Here is a 22,307-nt window from a genome sequence, read left to right as displayed (position 1 = left end):
CCACCACCACGATCAGATGCCAACACGATACAGAATCTGCCATTATTATCATGATCAGCCAGCACAATACAGAATCCGCCATACTGGATCCAACATTACGATCTCTGATACGCGATCCACAGATCATAATCCACGATGTGGCCACAGCCGCGGCCCTGGATCTGCAGACGATAAGGCAAAGGGACTCCGGGGAAGAAGTCAAGTCAGTAACATGTATTGATGAGATATTAATTATCTCATAACTATCAGTCAATCAATCAATCAAATTGTATTTGTATAGCCCATATTCACAAATCACACTTTGTCTCATAGGTCTTTAACAAGGTGTGACATCCTCTCCCAGGACGGACAGAAGTGCAATAGATGTCAAGTGTAAAGGAGAACATCATCAAGATGAGGGTATTTGCAGCATTGATTAGAATAAACATTTTGTAGCATAATGGAAGGTCAATGAATTGATGGAGTATTGTCAGTAATGGTCGAGTATCATAATTATGACTTAGTTATGAAGGTTTCTCTTTATAATGACTTACAGGATCTATATTTTTTCCATCACAGTGGCGGAAATGGGCTTCCATACCCGCCCCTCCATCTGCATGTATAGATAATGAGTGAATTTCCATATTTTGGGTGAACCATCCCTTTAACGTGCTTCACCTTGCACCGTGTTGAACAGTAATGTGTGTTGCTCTGTGTGCTCCAGTGTGAAATGGCAGCAGATTTTTGGAAGTGACTTATCCTGCAGTCAGCCAATCAGAGGGCTGCTTTCACAGCGCGGATAGCGGTGCTGAGGGGAAGTGTGCAGCAGGGAGTCATGTTGCAGTGACAGATGTGGGGCGGGACTCGACCACTCTCACTGTCCAAACTGTTGCAAAACTTCAGTCTGGGACCAGTAGATCCAGGAACAAAAAGGGGAAGACATCTGTTTGTGAGCTTGTGGCGGATACTGCGACCATGGCAGGTAAAAAAAAATAAAGACGCTTTATTAATACGCACAGTTTTCAGCTAACGGTGAGGAAAGGGCCCATGAGGACCCGAGTTGTTGTTTGTCCGGAGTGATGCAATCCAGATGTTGTGCTCGGCTTGATACGCTGAAGCTTCCGCTGCAAACGCGCCTGCGAGTGCATGTTCTTCCATGTTCCTTCCTCTCCTTCGCCGTGTTTTGCTCACTAACAACACACACGACATGACATGTGTTTTTTAGATGAAGCAGCCACGGTGGAGGACGGCGTCAGGCCGGCCCAGAGCCCCCTGGTCGAGGTCAGCTTCCAGAAAAACGTCCAAAGGGTCCAGAAGTACCTGGAGGCGGAACCCAAGGCCCTGGGGGTAGAGAGAGAGAGAGAGAGAGAGAGAGAGAGAGAGAGAGAGAGAGAGAGAGAGAGAGAGAGAGAGAGAGAGAGAGAGAGAGATGTTCCAGTTATAGTTGTACCTACTGATAATTACATCTTTTCATAGTTTAATTGCTTCTCCTATAGCAGGTTGATCACATTCACCATCAACTAGGTCAGAAAGACATGAAGACATTGATGATCACTCACTGTGACAGCGGTTTGTCCGCGTACAGCATGGTGAATTTCTCTGTTTCACCATTCAAAAAGGAATGGTTGAAGCTCACATATAAATTGGCCAATCTTCCCCAAGTGTCACATGTGAAAGACATCCACATGCCAATATTCAGTTAATGTCATATCGCCACCTACTGGCAACAGGGAATGACGTGTTTTCGTTCTTTTAACACAGACACATTATGGGGACTTGTCCTCTGAAGTTATGGAGACAGGGCTGCTTGTGTGTGTGTGTGTGTGTGTGTGTGTGTGTGTGTGTGTGTGTGTGTGTGTGTGTGTGTGTGTGTGTGTGTGTGTGTGTTATTGGGCAACTTTCACCTGAGCTCTTCTCTGTGTGTGTGTTGGTTTCAGGTCACTCAGATCGGCCTGAGTGTGTTTCAGATCGTCTGTGTGGCCGTGTTTCTGGCCAAAGGCCTGAGTCACATAGGTATCGACATCGCCTTCTTCATTTCATCTCTACTGGTAAGCTCGTCTTCCAGATGTCAGACAAAATCTGAACACTCTCTTCACTCATTCAGAGATACTTTCTTCTAAAACATGTTCGGGTCTTTTCACATGTTCAAGTATTTAATGACATTATAGAAGCATTCAGGCTGATTGTGATTGGACAGCTGATTATACATTTTAGCCTGTATTTTCCACTTTTTTTCTTTTTGTATTTAATCATCATAATGCTTGATTACTTCTTTTCATACTAAGAACCATTTAATTACCAGTTTTCTTAAGTTTATTTGACCCCAAATTGAAAACCCTCACCTTAACCCAGACTCTTAATGTGATTCCCTGCCTCCGTGACAGTGTGGTTTTGTTCTCTCCACAGGTGGTGATAGCCGGGAGTGTGGCTGTCGCAGCACAGAACCTCCATCTGCCAACGGTGAGTGAGCTGGTGGGAACATGGTGACCAGTAGTAGTCTGTGCACAGGAAGGGGAAGTAACAAGGCAACTTCTGCTTTTCGGCAAAAGCAAATATGACAAATCAAATTCTTGGTGTTGAGAAATGAAGAACGAAAGAAAATGTAGCTGTTCTCAGACACGACCTTGAGAAATGGGTGAGGACTTTCTCCAGGGTTTCACACATTAATAACGCAGCAGATGATTCTCTGCTCAGACGCGTTCACAACAGCAATAAATCCTCTGCAGGATTCTGTCTCTTCCTCCGTCAGGTGAGTCGCTGGGAAAGACTGAATGGAGCTGGCTGTTGACTCTTTAGGCAAATATACATACAGGTTGAGAGTGACAGGATTTTTCAAAGACAGATCCAGAGCAGGACTGATCTAAATGCTGTGGACTGTGTGTCTTGTAAAAGAACATGGAGGAGAAGCTAAACACATTAGTTCTAGTTTTAGTAAAATCTTACTCTATAGTAGAGTTGCACACAGCTCACCTTACACCTCTCTCTCTCTCTCTCTCTCTCTCTCTCTCTCTCTCTCTCTCTCTCTCTCTCTCTCTCTCTCTCTCTCCCGCTCTCTCTGTCTCTCTTTCGACAGAAACACACATTCAATGACACACACGTAAACAATGGACACATCTGTAAACTCAGACTGGGACAAAACTACACACCATCATCAATAACCAGCAGATGAAAGTGATGCTGGGATGCATGTGTGTTCTTGCCCCTATTTAAAACCAGACATGACAATTTCAAATGCTGTTGTTAGGGTTATAATTTATCTAGTGCAGCTTGAACTTGTTTGCCTTTATCATTCTTATTTAAGGATTTAAACATCAACTCCATCGCTCATTTCGTCTGTCGATGGGAAAAAGTGTTATTCTAGAGAGAACTGTGTTTAAAGTTGTCCCTGTATTTTGCTGTGTGTGTCTTTCAGCTGAGAGCCTGTCTGGGGATGCAGATTGTGGCGAGTGGCGCGTCCCTGTTCAACCTGATCTGTTGTCTGATTAAAATGGACGACTCACCCGTCTACTGCTGGCACTATCACTACGACAACAGCACACTTCGAATTGGCGAAATCTGCCATAACCTTGAGGTGGTTTATTACTATAACTACTTAAAACACTATTTATTAGATTTACACGTGTCTATCAAGTTTTATGTAAATGTAAATGTTAAAAATAAAAAAAACATTTACATAAAATTGAAACCACAATAAAACAATTATTGGATAGATTTAGAAATATCTGTCCATTTTAAAGACCGAAAGCAGATGAAAGCACACTTGATATTTCCTCCTTCATTGATTTCTTTCTTTGCCAACGTCGTCTCACTTTCAGAATATCCGCTCCCACTTTTTTGTTGAGTCTGTGCTCATCCAGGCTGCTCTGTTGGCCATCTCCGTCACTCTGGCCACCTACTGCTGCAAAGTGGTCAACTGCTGCTCACCAGCCCCCAAAATGGTGAGTAGACACCATGCCAGGGATGCTGCAGCAGCTCTAGGTTTCCCTAATGACGCCTGAACATACCAAACGCAAAAGAAAGACTGGTGAAAAGACCTGTTAAATCCAGAAATCAGGGCCAAACCAGCTGGGTTTGGAATTGTACAGAGATTTACATTAGGGGCCCACGAAACTAGAAGTCTAAAGATTTAACAGTTACTTAACCATTTTACTTTAGTAGTTGCTCATTCTGTTTTAAATGTCTCCTGTCCTTGTTCCCTGTCCCAGACGGTGATCACTGTACAAGCCCCCGCCGTCCAACAGTGAGGAGACGCGTACAAAAGGGATGCACAGTCACACACTAATGCTAATGTCAAAGCTGCACTAACACTTTTTATATTAACAGTGGACGACATGACTTATGGTGTGTAATGTGAAATGTGTTGCCGCAGTTCCTCCTCCTGTTTAGCCTCTTTGAGCTCGTTGTTTTGCTTTTTTTGAAGTCGCAGCTGTTGAAAGCTAAAAATGGGATGAAACCACTTGTTCACTGTCTGCTCAGGAGCAGCAGTAGTGGGTGTAGTGCAGCTGGAGCTCATCCAATCAGGTAATGCGGTGAAGTGAGGAAGTGAGGAGAAATGAGGGACCTCGCTGCATGTAAAGTTATCCACAGTGTGTGAGCACTTTGTTCACCTGTTTGTAACTGCCTGTGCCAATAAAGTTTGATATATTCTGTGTGTGTGTGTGTGATCTTCAGCTTTCTCTTCATATGAAAAACAACGCAACGATATACAAATTCACGTATGTAGCTCCACCATTTCATCCAATGTTCCAGTGATGTTTATTTGATCTTTTAACACATAAATCATGAGGCCATTCTGCACAACCGGCACTTACAAGATAGTGAACATCCCTGTGAACTGGTTTCATTGTTAATTGTTTTTATTTAATCGGGACAGGTTGTGAGATCATATCCCTGCATGTTGTACACCAAGGCTATTCAACTTCAATAACAAGTGGGCCAAACAGGAAAAGCGCTGAGGGTTTGTGGGCCACACTCAATATTCACAACTCTTATGTTAGTTGATATTTTACTACATAGAATAAGCTGGGGACATGCATCCCTTTTGTTCAGACAGCTGCCGGTCGGTACGTAAAGAAAAGTAAAGCGATGATTAAGGCTTGATACAGATGTGCAAAAGGTGACATCCCTGTGTCCATATTCACAAATGTATAGAAAACAAGATGTATATAGTAAAACAGTGTATTAGACCCGATCAGGATCTGACTGAAGCTGCTCAGGCTGAGCTGAACCTCCTGAAAGAAATGGAGTAACAAGCCAGTGGGAGAAATAACCAGCGAGGGGGGGTCCGGGGTCTTCCCCATCATATTCACTTTAAAAAACATGATTAAGAGAATCTGTCATGACAAGTATATACTGTTTGTAGACGAGTGACATGAATCAGTATCTCTCTTGTTTTACGGGCCATAGAAAACTAGTTGAATAGGCCTGTTCTACACTAACAAAGAGAATTCCCTTATTATCTACATGCTGATGGAGGGGTGGGTGAATGCCGGGGCTTACGGACACTCGGATGACACCACAGGAGCAGTACGGAGGCATTTTATGTTTTTATCTGTTGTTTCTTTTCTGTATTTCTGTATTTATTTCTGTATTAATTAATTTATTTCCTTATTTATTTATGCATTTATTTATGTATTTATTTATACATTTATTTATTTATTTATTTATATATATTTGCAGCAGGGAGTCATGTTGCAGTGACAGATGTGGGGCGGGACTCGACCACTCTCACTGTCCAAACTGTTGCAAAACTTCAGTCTGGGACCAGTAGATCCAGGAACAAAAAGGGGAAGACATCTGTTTGTGAGCTTGTGGCGGATACTGCGACCATGGCAGGTAAAAAAAAATAAAGACGCTTTTTTAATACGCACAGTTTTCATCTAACGGTGAGGAAAGGGCGCTTGAGGACCCGAGTTGTTGTTTGTCCGGAGTGATGCAATCCAGATGTTGTGCTCGGCTTGATACGCTGAAGCTTCCGCTGCAAACGCGCCTGCGAGTGCATGCTCTTCCATGTTCCTTCCTCTCCTTCGCCGTGTTTTGCTCACTAACAACACACACGACATGACATGTGTTTTTTAGATGAAGCAGCCACGGTGGAGGACGGCGTCAGGCCGGCCCAGAGCCCCCTTGTCGAGGTCAGCTTCCAGAAAAACGTCCAAAGGGTCCAGAAGTACCTGGAGGCAGAACCCAAGGCCCTGGGGGTACAGAGATAGAGAGAGAGAGAGAGAGAGAGAGAGAGAGAGAGAGAGAGAGAGAGAGAGAGAGAGAGAGAGAGAGCAGACACAGAGAGAGAGAGAGAGAGAGAGAGAGCAGACACAGAGAGAGAGAGAGAGAGAGAGAGAGAGAGAGAGAGAGAGAGAGAGAGAGCAGACACAGAGAGAGAGAGAGAGAAAGAGAGAGAGAGAGAGAGAGAGAGAGAGAGAGAGAGAGAGAGAGAGAGCAGACACAGAGAGAGAGAGAGAGAGAGAGAGAGCAGACACAGAGAGAGAGAGAGAGAGAGAGAGAGAGAGAGAGAGAGAGAGAGAGTTGTTCCAGTTATAGTTGTACCTACTGATAATTACATCTTTTCATAGTTTAATTGCTTCTCCTATAGCAGGTTGATCACATTCACCATCAACTAGGTCAGAAAGACATGAAGACATTGATGATCACTCACTGTGACAGCGGTTTGTCCGCGTACAGCATGGTGAATTTCTCTGTTTCACCATTCAAAAAGGAATGGTTGAAGCTCACATATAAATTGGCCAATCTTCCCCAAGTGTCACATGTGAAAGACATCCACATGCCAATATTCAGTTAATGTCATATCGCCACCTACTGGCAACAGGGAATGACGTGTTTTCGTTCTTTTAACACAGACACATTATGGGGACTTGTCCTCTGAAGTTATGGAGACAGGGCTGCTTGTGTGTGTGTGTGTGTGTGTGTGTGTGTGTGTGTGTGTGTGTGTGTGTGTGTTATTGGGCAACTTTCACCTGAGCTCTTCTCTGTGTGTGTGTTGGTTTCAGGTCACTCAGATCGGCCTGAGTGTGTTTCAGATCGTCTGTGTGGCCGTGTTTCTGGCCAAAGGCCTGAGTCACATAGGTATCGACATCGCCTTCTTCATTTCATCTCTACTGGTAAGCTCGTCTTCCAGATGTCAGACAAAATCTGAACACTCTCTTCACTCATTCAGAGATACTTTCTTCTAAAACATGTTCGGGTCTTTTCACATGTTCAAGTATTTAATGACATTATAGAAGCATTGAGGCTGATTGTGATTGGACAGCTGATTATACATTTTAGCATAGACAATGCATTTCTATTTCAAACTTGTAGTATTAGCAGGTCCACGCTGAAGCTCAGTCCTCCTCATCTTTTGGTTTGCCATGTTATTTCATTTTTATGTGGCATGAAAAAATTCAAGGCAACATGTCAAAGATGATAAATATGTAAAAAGGAAACACATAACTGTGTGGTTTTTGTTTTGGTCGATCTGTTTTTACTCAAACATTTAAAATGTTCCAATTATTCGAACACTATATTCATATTTTGGGTATTTTCCACTCTTTTTCTTTTTGTATTTAATCATCATAATGCTTGATTACTTCTTTTCATACTAAGAACCATTTAATTACCAGTTTTCTTAAGTTTATTTGACCCCAAATTGAAAACCCTCACCTTAACCCAGACTCTTAATGTGATTCCCTGCCTCCGTGACAGTGTGGTTTTGTTCTCTCCACAGGTGGTGATAGCCGGGAGTGTGGCTGTCGCAGCACAGAACCTCCATCTGCCAACGGTGAGTGAGCTGGTGGGAACATGGTGACCAGTAGTAGTCTGTGCACAGGAAGGGGAAGTAACAAGGCAACTTCTGCTTTTTTCGGGAAAAGCAAATATGACAAATCAAATTCTTAGTGTTGAGAAATGAAGAAAGAAAGAAAATGTAGCTGTTCTCAGACACGACCTTGAGAAATGGGTGAGGACTTTCTCCAGGGTTTCACACATTAATAACGCAGCAGATGATTCTCTGCTCAGACGCGTTCACAACAGCAATAAATCCTCTGCAGGATTCTGTCTCTTCCTCCGTCAGGTGAGTCGCTGGGAAAGACTGAATGGAGCTGGCTGTTGACTCTTTAGGCAAATATACATACAGGTTGAGAGTGACAGGATTTTTCAAAGACAGATCCAGAGCAGGACTGATCTAAATGCTGTGGACTGTGTGTCTTGTAAAAGAACATGGAGGAGAAGCCGAAACCATCGGTGAAGGGTGCTGGCGCGGCGCGGTGCATCGCAGCCCATGTGAACCGCACAAAGGTTGAACAGGGGGGTGGATGGGAGGCGCCTGGCTTTCCTTGGCGCTGCGCGGCGCGGCGCTTCAGCGCCCGGTGTAAACCCGGCGTCAGTGTACCATAATCTGGATGCCAGATTGGCAGGCTGCAGAAAACATACCAATGAACATCGGCCAATGTTATCGGTGAAAGTCAAGTTTATTACAGATACGGCGATGGCAGTAAACAAGGCGAATATCGGCCACTACCGATATACGGCCGATACATCGGTGCACCACTAGTTCTTGCCCCTATTTCAAACCAGACATGACAATTTCAAATGCTGCATCTAGCTATTTAAGGATTTAAACATCAAGTCCATCGCTCATTTCGTCTGTAGATGGGAAAAAGTGTTATTCTAGAGAGAACTGTGTTTAAAGTCGTGTCCCTGTATTTTGCTGTGTGTGTCTTTCAGCTGAGAGCCTGTCTGGGGATGCAGATTGTGGCGAGTGGCGCGTCCCTGTTCAACCTGATCTGTTGTCTGATTAAAATGGACGACTCACCCGTCTACTGCTGGCACAATCACTACGACAACAGCACACTTCGAATTGGCGAAATCTGCCATAACCTTGAGGTGGTTTATTACTATAACTACTTAAAACACTATTTGTCAGATTTACACGTGTCTATCAAGTTTTATGTAAATGTCAATGTTGAAAAAAAAATACATTAACATAAAATTGAAACCACAATAAAACAATTATTGGATAGATTTAGAAATATCTGTCCATTTTAAAGACCGAAAGCAGATGAAAGCACACTTGATATTTCCTCCTTCATTGATTTCTTTCTTTGCCAACGTCGTCTCACTTTCAGAATATCCGCTCCCACTTTTCTGTTGAGTCTGTGCTCATCCAGGCTGCTCTGTTGGCCATCTCCGTCACTCTGGCCACCTACTGCTGCAAAGTGGTCAACTGCTGCTCACCAGCCCCCAAAATGGTGAGTAGACACCATGCCAGGGATGCTGCAGCAGCTCTAGGTTTCCCTAATAACGCCTGAACATACCAAACGCAAAAGAAAGACTGGTGAAAAGACCTGTTAAATCCAGAAATCAGGGCCAAACCAGCTGGGTTTGGAATTGTACAGAGATTTACATTAGGGGCCCACGGAACTAGAAGTCTAAAGATTTAACAGTTACTTCACCATTTTACTTTAGTAGTTGCTCATTCTGTTTTAAATGTCTCCTGTCCTTGTTCCCTGTCCCAGACGGTGATCACTGTACAAGCCCCCGCCGTCCAACAGTGAGGAGACGCGTACAAAAGGGATGCACAGTCACACACTAATGCTAATGTCAAAGCTGCACTAACACTTTTTATATTAACAGTGGACGACATGACTTATGGTGTGTAATGTGAAATGTGTTGCCTCCTCTGTTTAGCCTCTTTTAGCTCGTTGTTTTGCTTTTTTTGAAGTCGCAGCTGTTGAAAGCTAAAAATGGGATGAAACCACTTGTTCACTGTCTGCTCAGGAGCAGCCAGCGGACACTCACAGTCAGAGAGCAGCAGGTGATCATGGAGCAGGAAGCAGCAACAGAAAGTCAGGAACTAGCAGGACTCCCACTGTCACTGTTTGCTGAAGCAAATCATTTTATAAGATAATATGTCGGTGTTTTGTTTACAGCTTGTCCTAGTGCCCCAGAGTGGTATGAAAACAATACATGCAGCTTTAGTGTTAGTAAAATTACAATGTCCTCACATATATGACTGAACACTTTTTCCATTAGATCTGTTTTTGTATGTATTCATTTTCTCATGTGGTTTAATCATAGGCCCTCTTCAGACCAGGTATTAACATCCATTCTGAGACTCCAGGGATGTATGTGTGTTTACACCTGGAGAAACATTCCTTATTCACACTGCAGACAGAATGTGGCCGCATCTCTGAATGTGTGGTCGGAGCCCAATATGTCCTAGGTGCATTCATCACTGACCTGTGCTGACATGGGACTGGATTACTCAGCATGCATGTTAATGCCAGGTAGGATATGAACAGGGTCGTAGTCTACAGTTGTAGTAATGTTGTGAAAACGTTGGATGACAGTAGAAATGGGGACAAGTAACTGAACATGTTATTAATAACCATATCTTCTGTTGAAGGTTAGAGAAGGTTAATATTTCAACTGTATGGAGACGACAATTACATTTCATTTTAATGCTTATTATGCACATTACGCTTTGCTTAAAAAATACTTGTGCTCAGATTGTTGGTAACTTTATAACGATCACTACCTATTAACGCTTCACACTTTCCTTTGTCACTGCAATTAACTGTGAACAATAAAAAAGTTAACCCGTAGTTGTTTGCAGTTGCTGCTTTTCTTTGGGAAAAAACTGATTTGGTTTCAGCATGTGAGAAGACATGTCACTGTGTACCTTGAAGCACAGCTGGTATTTAATCCGGTATACTACTGTTTAGTATTTACAGCGCACTACTCTCGTGAAAACAAATTTACAAATTGATCCAAAAGCATCAATGAGTTAAGATTTGAAAAGAAAATGGCCGATTGCTCCATTTCTTTTCACGTACTAGAACAAATCAGAATCATCACAGGTGCACACATCCGTACAGGAGTAAGCTCATAAGATCATTCACAGTTAAGTTCTGATAACTGTTCATTTTGTTAAAGCTTAATCACTAATTTACTATCAGAGGGGAGTCGTGTCCAAAAGAGTTTTTTGCCTGATCAGCAGCCTTTACGTGTTCTACAATCTCTGAGGTTTGGTGGTTTTTACCTAATATATGTTCTGTAATTACATAACTTGCTGATGTGTATTTTCTAATAACACAGTAAATCCAGCACATTCAGTCTGACTTTGTTCCAGATGAGTAGTGTACACCTAACACTTCGTACGTATATAAAACTGTTTTATTTATTTAATACATTAAACTCACAGCTAAACAGACATAGTTAAAACACTTCATGATCAGGGTGATTGACGTAAAAAGGATCCAGTCTGTCCTCCTGTCGGTATTCATTATTATTCATTGTATTCCATGAAACATACTCCACGTCATTATCTGACACCGCACTTCATTCAGGGCTCAGCCTCATAGCTGCAGTTCATCTGCCCAGTGGCTCTGTGGAAAGTCAAAGGACAAGTTAGAAAGATAAAACCTTCATTCACTTGGAATTAGATGAGCTGGTGTGAAAAATGTGTATCACAATTAGAGTGACCAAAAGGATCACAGATATCTGTATTGTGGTATTGTTAAAATATGCTTAAAAAGTACTGATACAGAAAATGTAATTTTACCAAATCAAATTGTATATTTAAAAAATATATTTACTATCAGTATAAATAATAATATAGCACCAACATATGCAACATTAAAATTGAAGAAGGACAGCCTCAAGAAGCTTTTCATTTTACAATTCCGTTGATGCAGGTTTAATTGAATATGCGGGGTTCAGGGGATAGAGCGGGTCGTCCTCTAACCAGAAGGTCGGCTGTTCGATCCCAGTCTTCCCCATTCTGCATCCCTTGGACAAGATACTGGACCCCAAATTCCCCCTGACGGCTGTACTGTTCTCATAGAGTAGGTGCTGCCTATAGACACACTGTAGGAATGTGTGTGTGAATGGCAAATAGAAATAAAGACCATTTTACCATATAGTCAGTGCAGAGCAGAGCTACTGGTCGCCAGTTCTTTATCACCTGAAGATCTCCTTTTTTTGGGGAGAAGGGTGAGGACTGGCACGCTCTCCTGCAGCTCAAGGGTAGCTGTCCTTTGTTAAAACTGTCTCTGAGGACCAACAGCAGATCTCTTCCAATCACAGGCCAGAAAACTTTGTAAAAATCCGCAGGAAGTCCGTCGATGCCCGGAGCCTTGCCGTTCTTTATCCTCTGCAGCGCAGCATGTAGTTCTTCAGCAGAGAGCTGTGTGTGTAGCTCTGCACTGACCTCTGCAGGAACCTTGGGTAGACCCTCAGAGAATGTCTGTGCCACCTCTGGTCTCTCTTGGAACTCCATCTTGAAAAGTTCCTCATAGAAACTGACAGCATATCTGCGAATCTCTGCAGACTCCCGCAGCAGCTGCCCTGTGTTGGACCGCAGGGAGTTCATGAGTCTTTTTTGTCCGTTCTTACGGTTCGAGGCCAAAGAAGAAGTGAGAGGGAGCATCCATCTTGGCAACATGCTGGAACCGGGAGCGAACCAGAGCACCTTGAGCAGAAAAACCCAACAGGTCTGATAGAGCTGACTTTTAGTTTTTGAGAACTTTAATATGTTCTCCGTCTCCGGTGGATTCTGCTAGATCTTGCTTAATTTGACCCTTTCCTATGTCCCACCACTGTTGTAATGAGGTGTAGTCAGATTTAGTTTTTGAATAGTTGTTCCAAAACAAACTGAAAGCATTTTTGAAAACATTATCTGAAAGCAGGGCTACATTGAAATGCCAGTAACTACTGCTGCATTTTATATTTTCAATAGAAACTGAAACCTGAACAAGTGAATGGTCTGAAATGCCAACTGGGTTTATGGAGCAACTCTGAAGAGCATTGGCCTGATGTTTGAAGCAGTAAAATCTGTCCAGCCGAGCCATAGATAGAGTGTTGTCTCTAGTATGGACCCAAGTGTACTGACGCTGAGTGTGATGAAGGAGCCTCCAGGTGTCACATAGATCATTTTGTTCAATCAGGTTGACAAGACACCTCCTGGAGGCTCCATGAGGTTCTGCATGGTTTCTGTCCAGAATTGCATTAGCTGTGCAGTTAAAATAAAATCTTCTTCATCAGTGAGCACTGACTCCGCCACTCTAGTGGCTGTGTGACTATCTCTGACCTTGTTTTCCTGATGGTTGTCGTCACTGTTCTCCTCCTGTGAACTTTGTGTGTCGCTCCGTGGCTCCATCGGGACAGAGGCCTCAGCACCACCCGAGGCAGGCGGGGCCCCGGTGCGGAAGCAGCGGAGCCAACACCGGCCGAGGCTGGCGGGGGCCCCGGTGCGGAAGCAGCGGAGCCACCACCGGCCGAGGCTGGCGGGGGGCCCGATGCGGAAGCAGCGGAGCCACCACCGGCCGAGGCTGGCGGGGGCCCCGGTGCGGAAGCAGCGGAGCCACCACCGGCCAAAACATTTCATTTTACCTGATGTTACATGCACCGTGTAATTAAATTCCTCAATTTTAAACCTGAAGACCAAGTTTAATTCTTCCTCATTCTTTTTTAGCACCATGAACACGTGTCTCCTGAAAGACACGACATGTTTGAGATGTGAGATTTACAGTAGATGGGGATCATTTTTATCAAGGACATTAACTGTCCGTGTCTCGCCAGCTCTTTCTCTAAGAGCTCGTTTTTTAGGAACGGGGGCACATTCGAGATTAGGACCTTTTTAACAGGATTAGCCAGGGACAACACAGGTGTGAAAGAGCCCTGAATCACAACTCCACTCTCCAGTAGCTGGTTGGCTTTGTCTGTACTGTCTAGAAAAACCACCACAGCGCTGTTCATTCTTGAGGCAGACTTCACGCTTCCATAGCCAACAACCTCACCTACAGCCAGACTGACCTCTTCGACAGAGCAGTCCACAGCCGGACACAGTTTGATGCCGTGTCGGCGTGTTAGTTTGTGGAGGCCGAAGCCTCCACCTGCAGCAGCCATGCTGCACAAACACACCGGCAGCTACCAACTAAACTGCTACTACTGACACTACTAATTACACAGAAACACACTTCTACTTTGAGTAAAGAAGGAAGAGCAAAGAAAAGGTAGAAAAATCAAGCAATCTGACACGTTTTCCACGACACTCACCACACTCACTCCCAGCATGCACTCTGACAGAGAGAGAGAGAGAGAGAGAGAGAGAGAGAGCTGCCCATCACGTGGAGTTCTAGGTAACTCTAAGATGACTGTCGAGTAGAGGAAAGGCCCGGATCTAGACTGCTCAGATTTGTCCGTAATTAGAAATTTGGGGTGGGCACCTTTTCACACAGTGACTTTGGCTTGGTTAGTGTTTTGGTTTTCTGACAGCACCTGAAGGCAGCACCAAAAAAAACGAAAACGTATTTACCCCTGGGGACTCATGTGAGTGTGTGTGTATGTATGTGTGTGTGAGTGTGCACTCCGCCTCGCTCCAGGAGGAGATGAGAGAGGAGATGGGACACAACTTGCTAAAATGTTGATGCTATTCTTATGTAAACAATAGGGTACATACTAGGTACGATACTAAGTCATAATGATGAGATACAGGATTTTTATTTTCTCCATCACATTGAAATGGGCTTCCATAGATTTTGACCCGACAACTGATGAACTTCCTTCTATGAAACTGCAGTTCATGTAAGAATTCTACTTTATATTTATGTTTGTAATTTTCTATTGTGTTGAAGCATTGTACTTAAAAAGTGTTTTGTATTTGGGTTGTTTAGGCCTCCGCCACTGAGGGTGCAGAGAGGGACATTGCACTCGCAATCATGTGGATATACACTATCTGAAGAGATGGAGATGTGGAGCCAGAGGACGTGGGAATCGTGATTGAAGGCATCAAAGTCATGGACAACTTAGGAAGGGTGATAATGGGGTTCATCATGCTGTTTGGGCTCATTAATGCTTTGATCTGAGCTTTCCAGACAACCTCAAGTACACTTTCCAGTTTATTCAGAAATGAATTTGAATTGGCACAAGCTCAATGCAAAGATACAGCAGCTGAAAATCAAGTTGTTTGCATGAGCGGGAAACACAGCCGACAAAGTATGGGAGAAGTATGTTCACACATGGAAATTTTGTCCACATAACTTCCCCTTTCATCTATGTGACTTTGACTCTGCTCAACCACACCAAGGCAATTTCCTGTATGTGTAAATATACTTGGCAATAAAAAGAATTCTGATTCTGATTAACATGATGTTACTGTAGTTTTCATTGGTTGTGAATGACCTGTTAATGCTGCCAGTCACTCTGTTACAGATTAGAAGCTACATTTAAATTACTGCTTTAATGAGTTATGATGAGTTAAAACCGGATTCTGTTGGTCTGTAAATGTTTTCATTTACAGACCAACAAGTTTATTGCCTTGTTGTTTTGGGGACTGGGGGATTGCTAGGCATTTATTTTTCACCAGCTACAGAGCTGGGCATGAGAGTCAAACTGGTGAATGGCTATTTCTGAACAATTGTGATCAATATTGCCAGATGCATGGACCCAAGGGGAGACATTACTCTGTAAATTGGCTTCTTTATGGCTGTATGGATGTCATGTTGAATATTAGGAGAACACTGTAGTTTTCTTGGCCTCTTAATGCTGCAAGTCACTCTGCTACAGAGCTGTTAAGATTACCATTTGTTTCCAGTGCACTTCAAAAGGTTTAGCATTAAAGAAAAGTGTATTCAAGTAAAAGTTAATATATTATAAGTATAAAAATATATGTATTTGTATGGATGTTGAATTCAGGATTACTTTCAGGATTGTGTTGCTTTTATTTCCTGATCAGTTTGTTTCTTGATATTTGTTGTATGTAGAACAAACAAAAAAGTTGTCAATGTTGGTTGGTTTTTACTATGATAGTTTCTGAGCATTTAAAAATTAAAAAAAAACTCAAACAAGGTTTGTCTCATGCGTCTAAACGGGGATGAGATGAAAAGCAATATTACCTGATTAATTTCCAATTATATAATTTTGTGTTGGACTAACTAAAATCAATTTCACATCATCTATGTCGATATTTTACTTTAGCTGCCTTTAAAAAAGATAAGTTGGTGTTATGTAAATCAACTTAACTAATCAACTAGTTAATGTAATAATGTTATTTTAGCTTTATGTGAGAGAAATTAGTTGGACCAATGAGAAGAAATTATATTGCAGGGATTTTATTAAATTGAGTTGGAGCTACAATTGAATTGAGTTCACCCAATGAGTTATTTTTTTGAGAGTAGCCACTTACAGGAAGTATCTTTTACAATTAAAAATAAATTAATTGATTTCAGGGTATTTAATGAATTTTACTTTCACTTTTTCTGAAAGTGTAACTGAACAGTGGATTGGCTGGTGAACTGCAGGAGTCTGTCTCAGTCTCAGTCTGGTTGGGGTCAGGGGGTAGTTCAGAGGAACATGTTGTTCTCCTCCATCCCGGTTCAGCACAGCTCTAACACAGCCTCAGAGTTTGAGACAAGAGAAGGTCTAAAAAGGCCAAACAGAGACACAGACAAAGGGAGTAAACAGTCCTGAAGATGCACTCGCGGATTTTACCACCAACAAATCTCTGATTCGCTTCTCGCTCACTGTGGATGTCTTGCAAACATAACACAGCTTTAAAACATAAGCTTGGTTGGAATTTTAGGCCCTATAATCAAACTACAATGCCACTGAGTAAAGTGCATAACTCCACCAAGGCCCAACAGTCCCCTTAAATTCAACCAAGTTGCACCAATCATGCTTGATTTCTTTTTCAGTCAAGATACATAAATTATTTCCTGAGAAATCATCAAAAATGTTATCAAACACTCTCATCTCGCAATCTTAAAGAAAGTGAAAAAATTCCTGGACCCACAACAACATTTTATGAATTCTTTCTATGGTCCATGATGTGAAAACCAAGGAGGAGCCCTGATTCCTCTGTGAGCATCAGGAACCTTCCCCCATTATAGTAGCTGGGACAGAGATATCAGAAAGAAGCAGCTATTGAGACCATGCATGTCAGGTATAGTGAAGACTAATATATGGGAATTTAAATATCGATCATATTGTTGCATCACACAACTCACCCAGTTCAGCTGCATGTTTCCTGAGGTAATGTCCTGTCAGTTGTCTAAATAAACTAATAACTTTTTATTTTCCAGGTTTTTTGGAAGAACACAATGTGCTTGAATGAGCAAAATTTATTTAATGGTGTGTGTTCAAAGCTATGGAGCTAAAAGTAAACATAAATGTGTGTAAGATTTTGGTGAAAGGGATCGATTGGCAGAAAATGAATATGAAATAATCCTACTGATGTTTTAACTAGTGTGTTTCATCTGAATTCTAAAAATTGTGGACTTCTTTCCCCCTTAAATGAGCCCCTTATATTTAAATACTTTATATTTACATCAGGAGCGGGTCTGGAAGGGGAGCGAGCTGTGAGGGGAACTCAGCTGCAATATGCAACTGCACCACTACATCTCACCAAATTCTACACACTGAATCTTTAAATGTGCATCTTACTGAATCAGGAATTGGACATGGATGTTTGATATATCATTGGGCCCCGCTATGTAAATTTTGGCCCCTGATTTATGAAAATACTACACCAGCCTCTGGAGAACAACCCCCAAGCTAGCTTGTCCTTAATATTGAACTCATTACTTTTCTCTTCTGGACAGTCTGACAGGTCTTGACCATGACCTGACAGACATATTCAGCCAGAAGTGACCACACTGAAAGACATGTTGGTCTAATGTTTAATGTGTATTTTTCCTTTGATGCAGAAAAACCTAGGTGGAGGTTTTCAGGTTGTTTGTCTGCCCCATTTTTACGAACACATGTCAAATTCTGTAAGAAGCTTCAGTTGGACTCAGAGATGAACTGAAATGATGTTGGGTAAAATGTCAAGGTCACGGTGACCTTATGTTCTTGTGAATGTGATATATCACAAACACCTTCAGGGAATTTTGTTACATCCAACACAAATATTGACTTCAAGGATGATTTGATTACAACTGAAAGTAGTTCAAGGTCATCGACTTCACAAAAAGCCTTTTTTGCCTCGTTAATGTCACGTTTGTTATATAACTGGACACAAATGCTGCCAAAGAAACAGAACAAAACAAGAAGTGCAGGGAAAAATACTTAATCAACTAATTAAATTGCTCACACTCAGACGGCTGGTTAGAGAACTCAGGTGATCCAAGAGCTGAAACTCAAAACAGAGACACAGGAGCTGGACTGAACCAAAGTGAAGAGACGACCTGACACAGACAGAATAACTGAACCCAGGTGAAACACATGAGGTCAGGTGCACACAATCACAAGATTGAAGTGACCAACAATGACACATGGGGGGAACAGGAAGTGAAGGTCACAATAAAACAGGAAATGGCACAACATGGACGTAACTAAACTGAGGCGAGGGACACACAAGGAAGGAGAAGATTAAAATACAGAGTACAAATCCCAAAACACAAATATACAAAAACAAAAAGTGACTGCTATATAGAGCACTATATAGTGAGCTCATCAGAAAAGAACAAAAAAGCTTTCAGACACTAATCCGCGCATTTTTTCTCCATCACTGCTCTCGTCTCTCCACCACGAGTGCAATGCATGATGGTATATATTGTTTGGTTAGTGACCAATGGTTGTACACTACTTTTCATGATGCATTGTGGGAAACAATGAGTCCATTACATAGGGGATAAAAAAATCTGTAAACATTTGGAAAGGTCAGGGTGACCTCATATGAGTCCAGAAAAACTAAATGTATGCAGAAATAAACTGCACAGGTTGAAGGTGGCGAACAACCACAGGGTGAAAGTTTATTTCTGAGTTTCTGTTTTTGTGAATTGTCAGACAGGCCTGATCAAACTGTCTTGTGGGCAACATGCAGCCTGGAGACCAGAGGTTCCTCACTGTGTTGTGAATAAAAGATCCAAGTACTTCTTCACAAAGCTAGTACCACTGTAAACTTGTGTTTTCTTTCTCTCCTCGTTCTTGAAGTGAAGCTGCAGGACTCCTCTGGACCTGAATGACCCTGCTGTGAAAGCAGACATTCTGAAATCAGCAAGTTTCCAAAATCCACCCTGAAACACATTCATAGACCCAGGACAGATATAATACAGAGTTTGATGACATCAAATAACCCTGAGGGAGATGAGTGAATACAAAGAACTCCTGCCAGAGAGGATTTACAATGCAAAGCAGCCAGACCAATGGAAAGAAGAGTTATCATGTTGGTTGAGATCAGGAAACACACAACATGCTGGGGCTGAGTTGGTGCTCGGGCCTAGAAGGACTGGATCTGAGACATGTGGTGCAAATTGTGTCTCCATGAACACATCCATGTTGTAAAGATGAACACTGGATACCTGAAGGCAGGCTTCAATATCCAGTGGGGTTACAGCCTGAGGATATGCAATTGGGTAATGAATTAATTCAATTTGATTAGTTTAGCACCAAATCATAAAATAGATTATCCCCATGCACTTAAAGTTGACACCTTGTCAAATTTTTGAGAAACCCAACAGTTCCCACAACGAGCAGCACTGACGACTGTGGAGAGAAAAAAAAACTATTTTACTAGAACTAAGAAACCGTGAGAACCAGATTCAATGTGAGCGGAGAGAGAGAGAGAGAGAGAGAGAGAGAGAGAGAGAGAGAGAGAGACCAGGAACTATTGTCAGAATAGTTGTTATAATGCAAAGATATATAAATAATGCAGAGATATTAGCATTATAATATTATTATTATTATTATTATTATTATTATTATTATTATATCATCCTTATTTTCATCTGATCTACATATTGGATGGAATTAGATGTTGTTTACATCTTTGCCTTTTTGCATAAAGAGTTCAACAGAACACTGACAGTTTCAGTAGAAGAGGAGGAGCTGGTGTTACATTTCCCTAAATCTACACTAGAACTAGTTAAGTTAGGTGTTAGTGGTGAACACTGGCACAGACAGTCCACAGAGCAGCATCAGGATGGAAGGGATCTTCATTGGTGTCTTGTGTCTCTCAGGTCAGTGAATTTCACTGTTTGTATGATGTCTAACAGGAAATCTGAATATAGAGATTAATTTGAGTCCTCATACATAACAAAAATAACTGGTTTCATCCTCAGGGTGCCTCACCTTCTCCACATGCCTCCTCCATCAGTACCACTTTGTGCCTGATGCAATGAATTGGACTGAAGCTCAGAGCTACTGCAGAGAGACGTACACAGACCTGGCCACTATTGAAAACACTGAAGAAATGAAGAAACTTAAAGACACAGTTTCCGCCGCTGGTCACAGCTCTAAGGTTTGGATTGGCCTGTACAGTCATATTGACTGAATATAGGAACTGGGGTCCTACTGACCCAAACTTTTCTAAAGCCAATGAGCTCTGTGTGATCCAGTCAAACTATGGAAGATGGTATGATATTGGCTGCCATAGGAAGATTCCATTTGTCTGCTACAGAGGTAATGATGTGCTTTATATTGATCTTTACTATACAACATAATGTATAAGATATGATTTTGAAAATCATTTTGTGATCTCAACAATCCCTCTTTTGTTCTCAAACTTAACTGCAGGAACATTAGAGGATTCTGACTTTGTGCTGGTGAATACATCAAAGAATTGGACTGAGGCTCAGAGGCACTGCAGAGAAAACTACACAGATCTGGCCACTGTGAGGAACGACACTGACAGAGACAAGATACGGAACTTTATAAAACATCTCGAATGGGCATGGATCGGTTTGTACAGAGATCCTCAGATTTACTGGTCCGACGGGAGTAACTACTCATTCAGCTCCTGGTATCAGGATGTACACCCACTTGGCTCGATGAAAGTCGTATGTGCTGTTTCAGATTTGGAGAAGGGAGGAAAATGGAGCTTATTTTCCTGTGAAGAAAGAAAACCATTTGTCTGCTACAGCGTCCCAAGTGAGAATCCTTTTTGTATTTCTGAGTTGCTTATTATTTATTTGTGAGTTTTCTGACAGGCCTGGTCAAAGTGTCTTGTAGGCAACATGCAGCCCAGAGACCAGAGGCTCCTCACTCTGTGTTTTAAACCAAAGATCTGAGTAGTTCTATCTCCATAGGAATAACTGTAGGTTTCACTAAACTATACACCACATTAAACATGTGTTTTGTTTCTCTCCTTGTTCTTTGTCTAAGCAGCAGTTAAGACGTTGGTGAAGGTGAGGGTGGAGCTACAGGACTCCTCTGTGGACCTGAATGACCCTGCTGTGAAAGAACAGATTCTGAAAGAGGCAAGTCTCCAAAATCCACCCTGAAACATTAACTCATTCATAGACCCTGGACAGATGTATTACAGAGTTTGACATCATCAAATAACCATGACGGAGACGAGTGAATGTAAAAAAACTGCAGCCACAGATGTTTTTTATTTAAGACCAGGAAACACAAATCCTGATTTTGGCATGATTGCTATGTGACGATCACAAAATACAAACATTCCAGCAGACAAATATCTTGGTAGCTGAGCAGTTATAGCTCCTGCCACGAAAGAGCAGTGTCCATGTAAATATCATCTTTCTAATAAAGACCAAAAATGCATCAAAAGAAAATGTTACTTTGGGACCTGCTGCTGTTTATGTGTCCAGAGCTGCAGGATTCAGACAAACAACAATTCTAATACTAAATCTTATCCTTTTAATTATTATTATTATTATATGAATTATTATTGCTGTCACTAATAACATCTTTCCATTAATAATTATCACTGTTGTTTGTCTCTCTCACCCTCTCCTCCTATCTCACTTTTCTATCCCCTCTTTTCCACCCTACTCTCCTCCCACTCTCTCTCTCTCTTCTCTTCCCTCTTTTACACCCCCCTCTCCTTCTTGCCCACATTGAGTCTGGTTCTAGAGGTTTCTTCCAGTTAATGAGGGAGTTTTTTCTCCACAGTCTCCAAAGTGCTGCTCATAGTGGGAACTGTTGGGTTTCTCTATACATTTTAAAGTCTTGACTTTCTCTGTAAAGTTCCTTGAGATGATGTATATTATGATATATATGCAATATAAATAGAATTGAATTGACTAAAAACACATAACTCTTTGTCTTAGAGAGCAAAGAAATCTGTTAAAAGTATTTCAAATAGCTGCCATTTCTGTTTTTCAGTTCCAGGAAAGATTGAAGGAGAAAGGACTGAGTGGCGTCACCTTGAAGTGGAGAGAAAAGGCTGATGGGAAAGTTTTCCACAAGGAGGAAAAAGGTTCTGATAAGAACAAAAAGACTGAACTTTAAAAATTTGAATTCAACTTTTATTGCATGTGCTAATGTTTCATGTCTGCAGATATACACACCTCTATCACTGTACGCAGTTAAACCATACCAATGAATGCTGTTGTAGAAAAACTAGCCTTTGTGTGCTTATATGCTTA

At 41.9% G+C, this 22,307-nt stretch overlaps 2 protein-coding genes across 3 annotated transcripts in view; both read left to right on the top strand.

The window, feature by feature from the left end:
• The first annotated feature begins 792 nt into the window (after positions 1-792).
• LOC117779198 lies at positions 793-4,630 on the top strand. Its single transcript, XM_034615198.1, has 7 exons — positions 793-961; positions 1,205-1,326; positions 1,917-2,027; positions 2,386-2,439; positions 3,392-3,550; positions 3,795-3,917; positions 4,185-4,630. Exons 1-7 carry the CDS (start codon positions 955-957, stop codon positions 4,221-4,223), a joined length of 615 nt encoding a protein of 204 aa, XP_034471089.1. The 5' UTR covers positions 793-954; the 3' UTR covers positions 4,224-4,630.
• Positions 4,631-5,662: 1,032 nt separating this feature from the next.
• The window catches only part of LOC117779199, a 54,458-nt gene continuing 37,813 nt past the window's right edge, over positions 5,663-22,307 (top strand). Inside the window, exons 1-7 of one of the 2 annotated variants that reach the window (XM_034615199.1) lie at positions 5,663-5,814; positions 6,058-6,179; positions 6,987-7,097; positions 7,703-7,756; positions 8,701-8,859; positions 9,102-9,224; positions 9,492-10,580. In XM_034615199.1, coding sequence (XP_034471090.1) covers positions 5,808-5,814; positions 6,058-6,179; positions 6,987-7,097; positions 7,703-7,756; positions 8,701-8,859; positions 9,102-9,224; positions 9,492-9,530 — 615 coding nt within the window. In that variant the 5' untranslated portion in view covers positions 5,663-5,807 and the 3' untranslated portion in view covers positions 9,531-10,580. Of the gene's footprint in view, positions 5,815-6,057; positions 6,180-6,986; positions 7,098-7,702; positions 7,757-8,700; positions 8,860-9,101; positions 9,225-9,491; positions 10,581-22,307 lie in introns of those variants that run through there. The other variant, XM_034615200.1, reaches the window with a different exon arrangement.

Source organism: Hippoglossus hippoglossus, chromosome 18 (genome assembly GCF_009819705.1).
Source record: "Hippoglossus hippoglossus isolate fHipHip1 chromosome 18, fHipHip1.pri, whole genome shotgun sequence".
NCBI lineage: Eukaryota > Metazoa > Chordata > Actinopteri > Pleuronectiformes > Pleuronectidae > Hippoglossus > Hippoglossus hippoglossus.
Note: the sequence above shows the minus strand (reverse complement) of the source record. Positions and strands in the feature narration are given on the sequence as shown.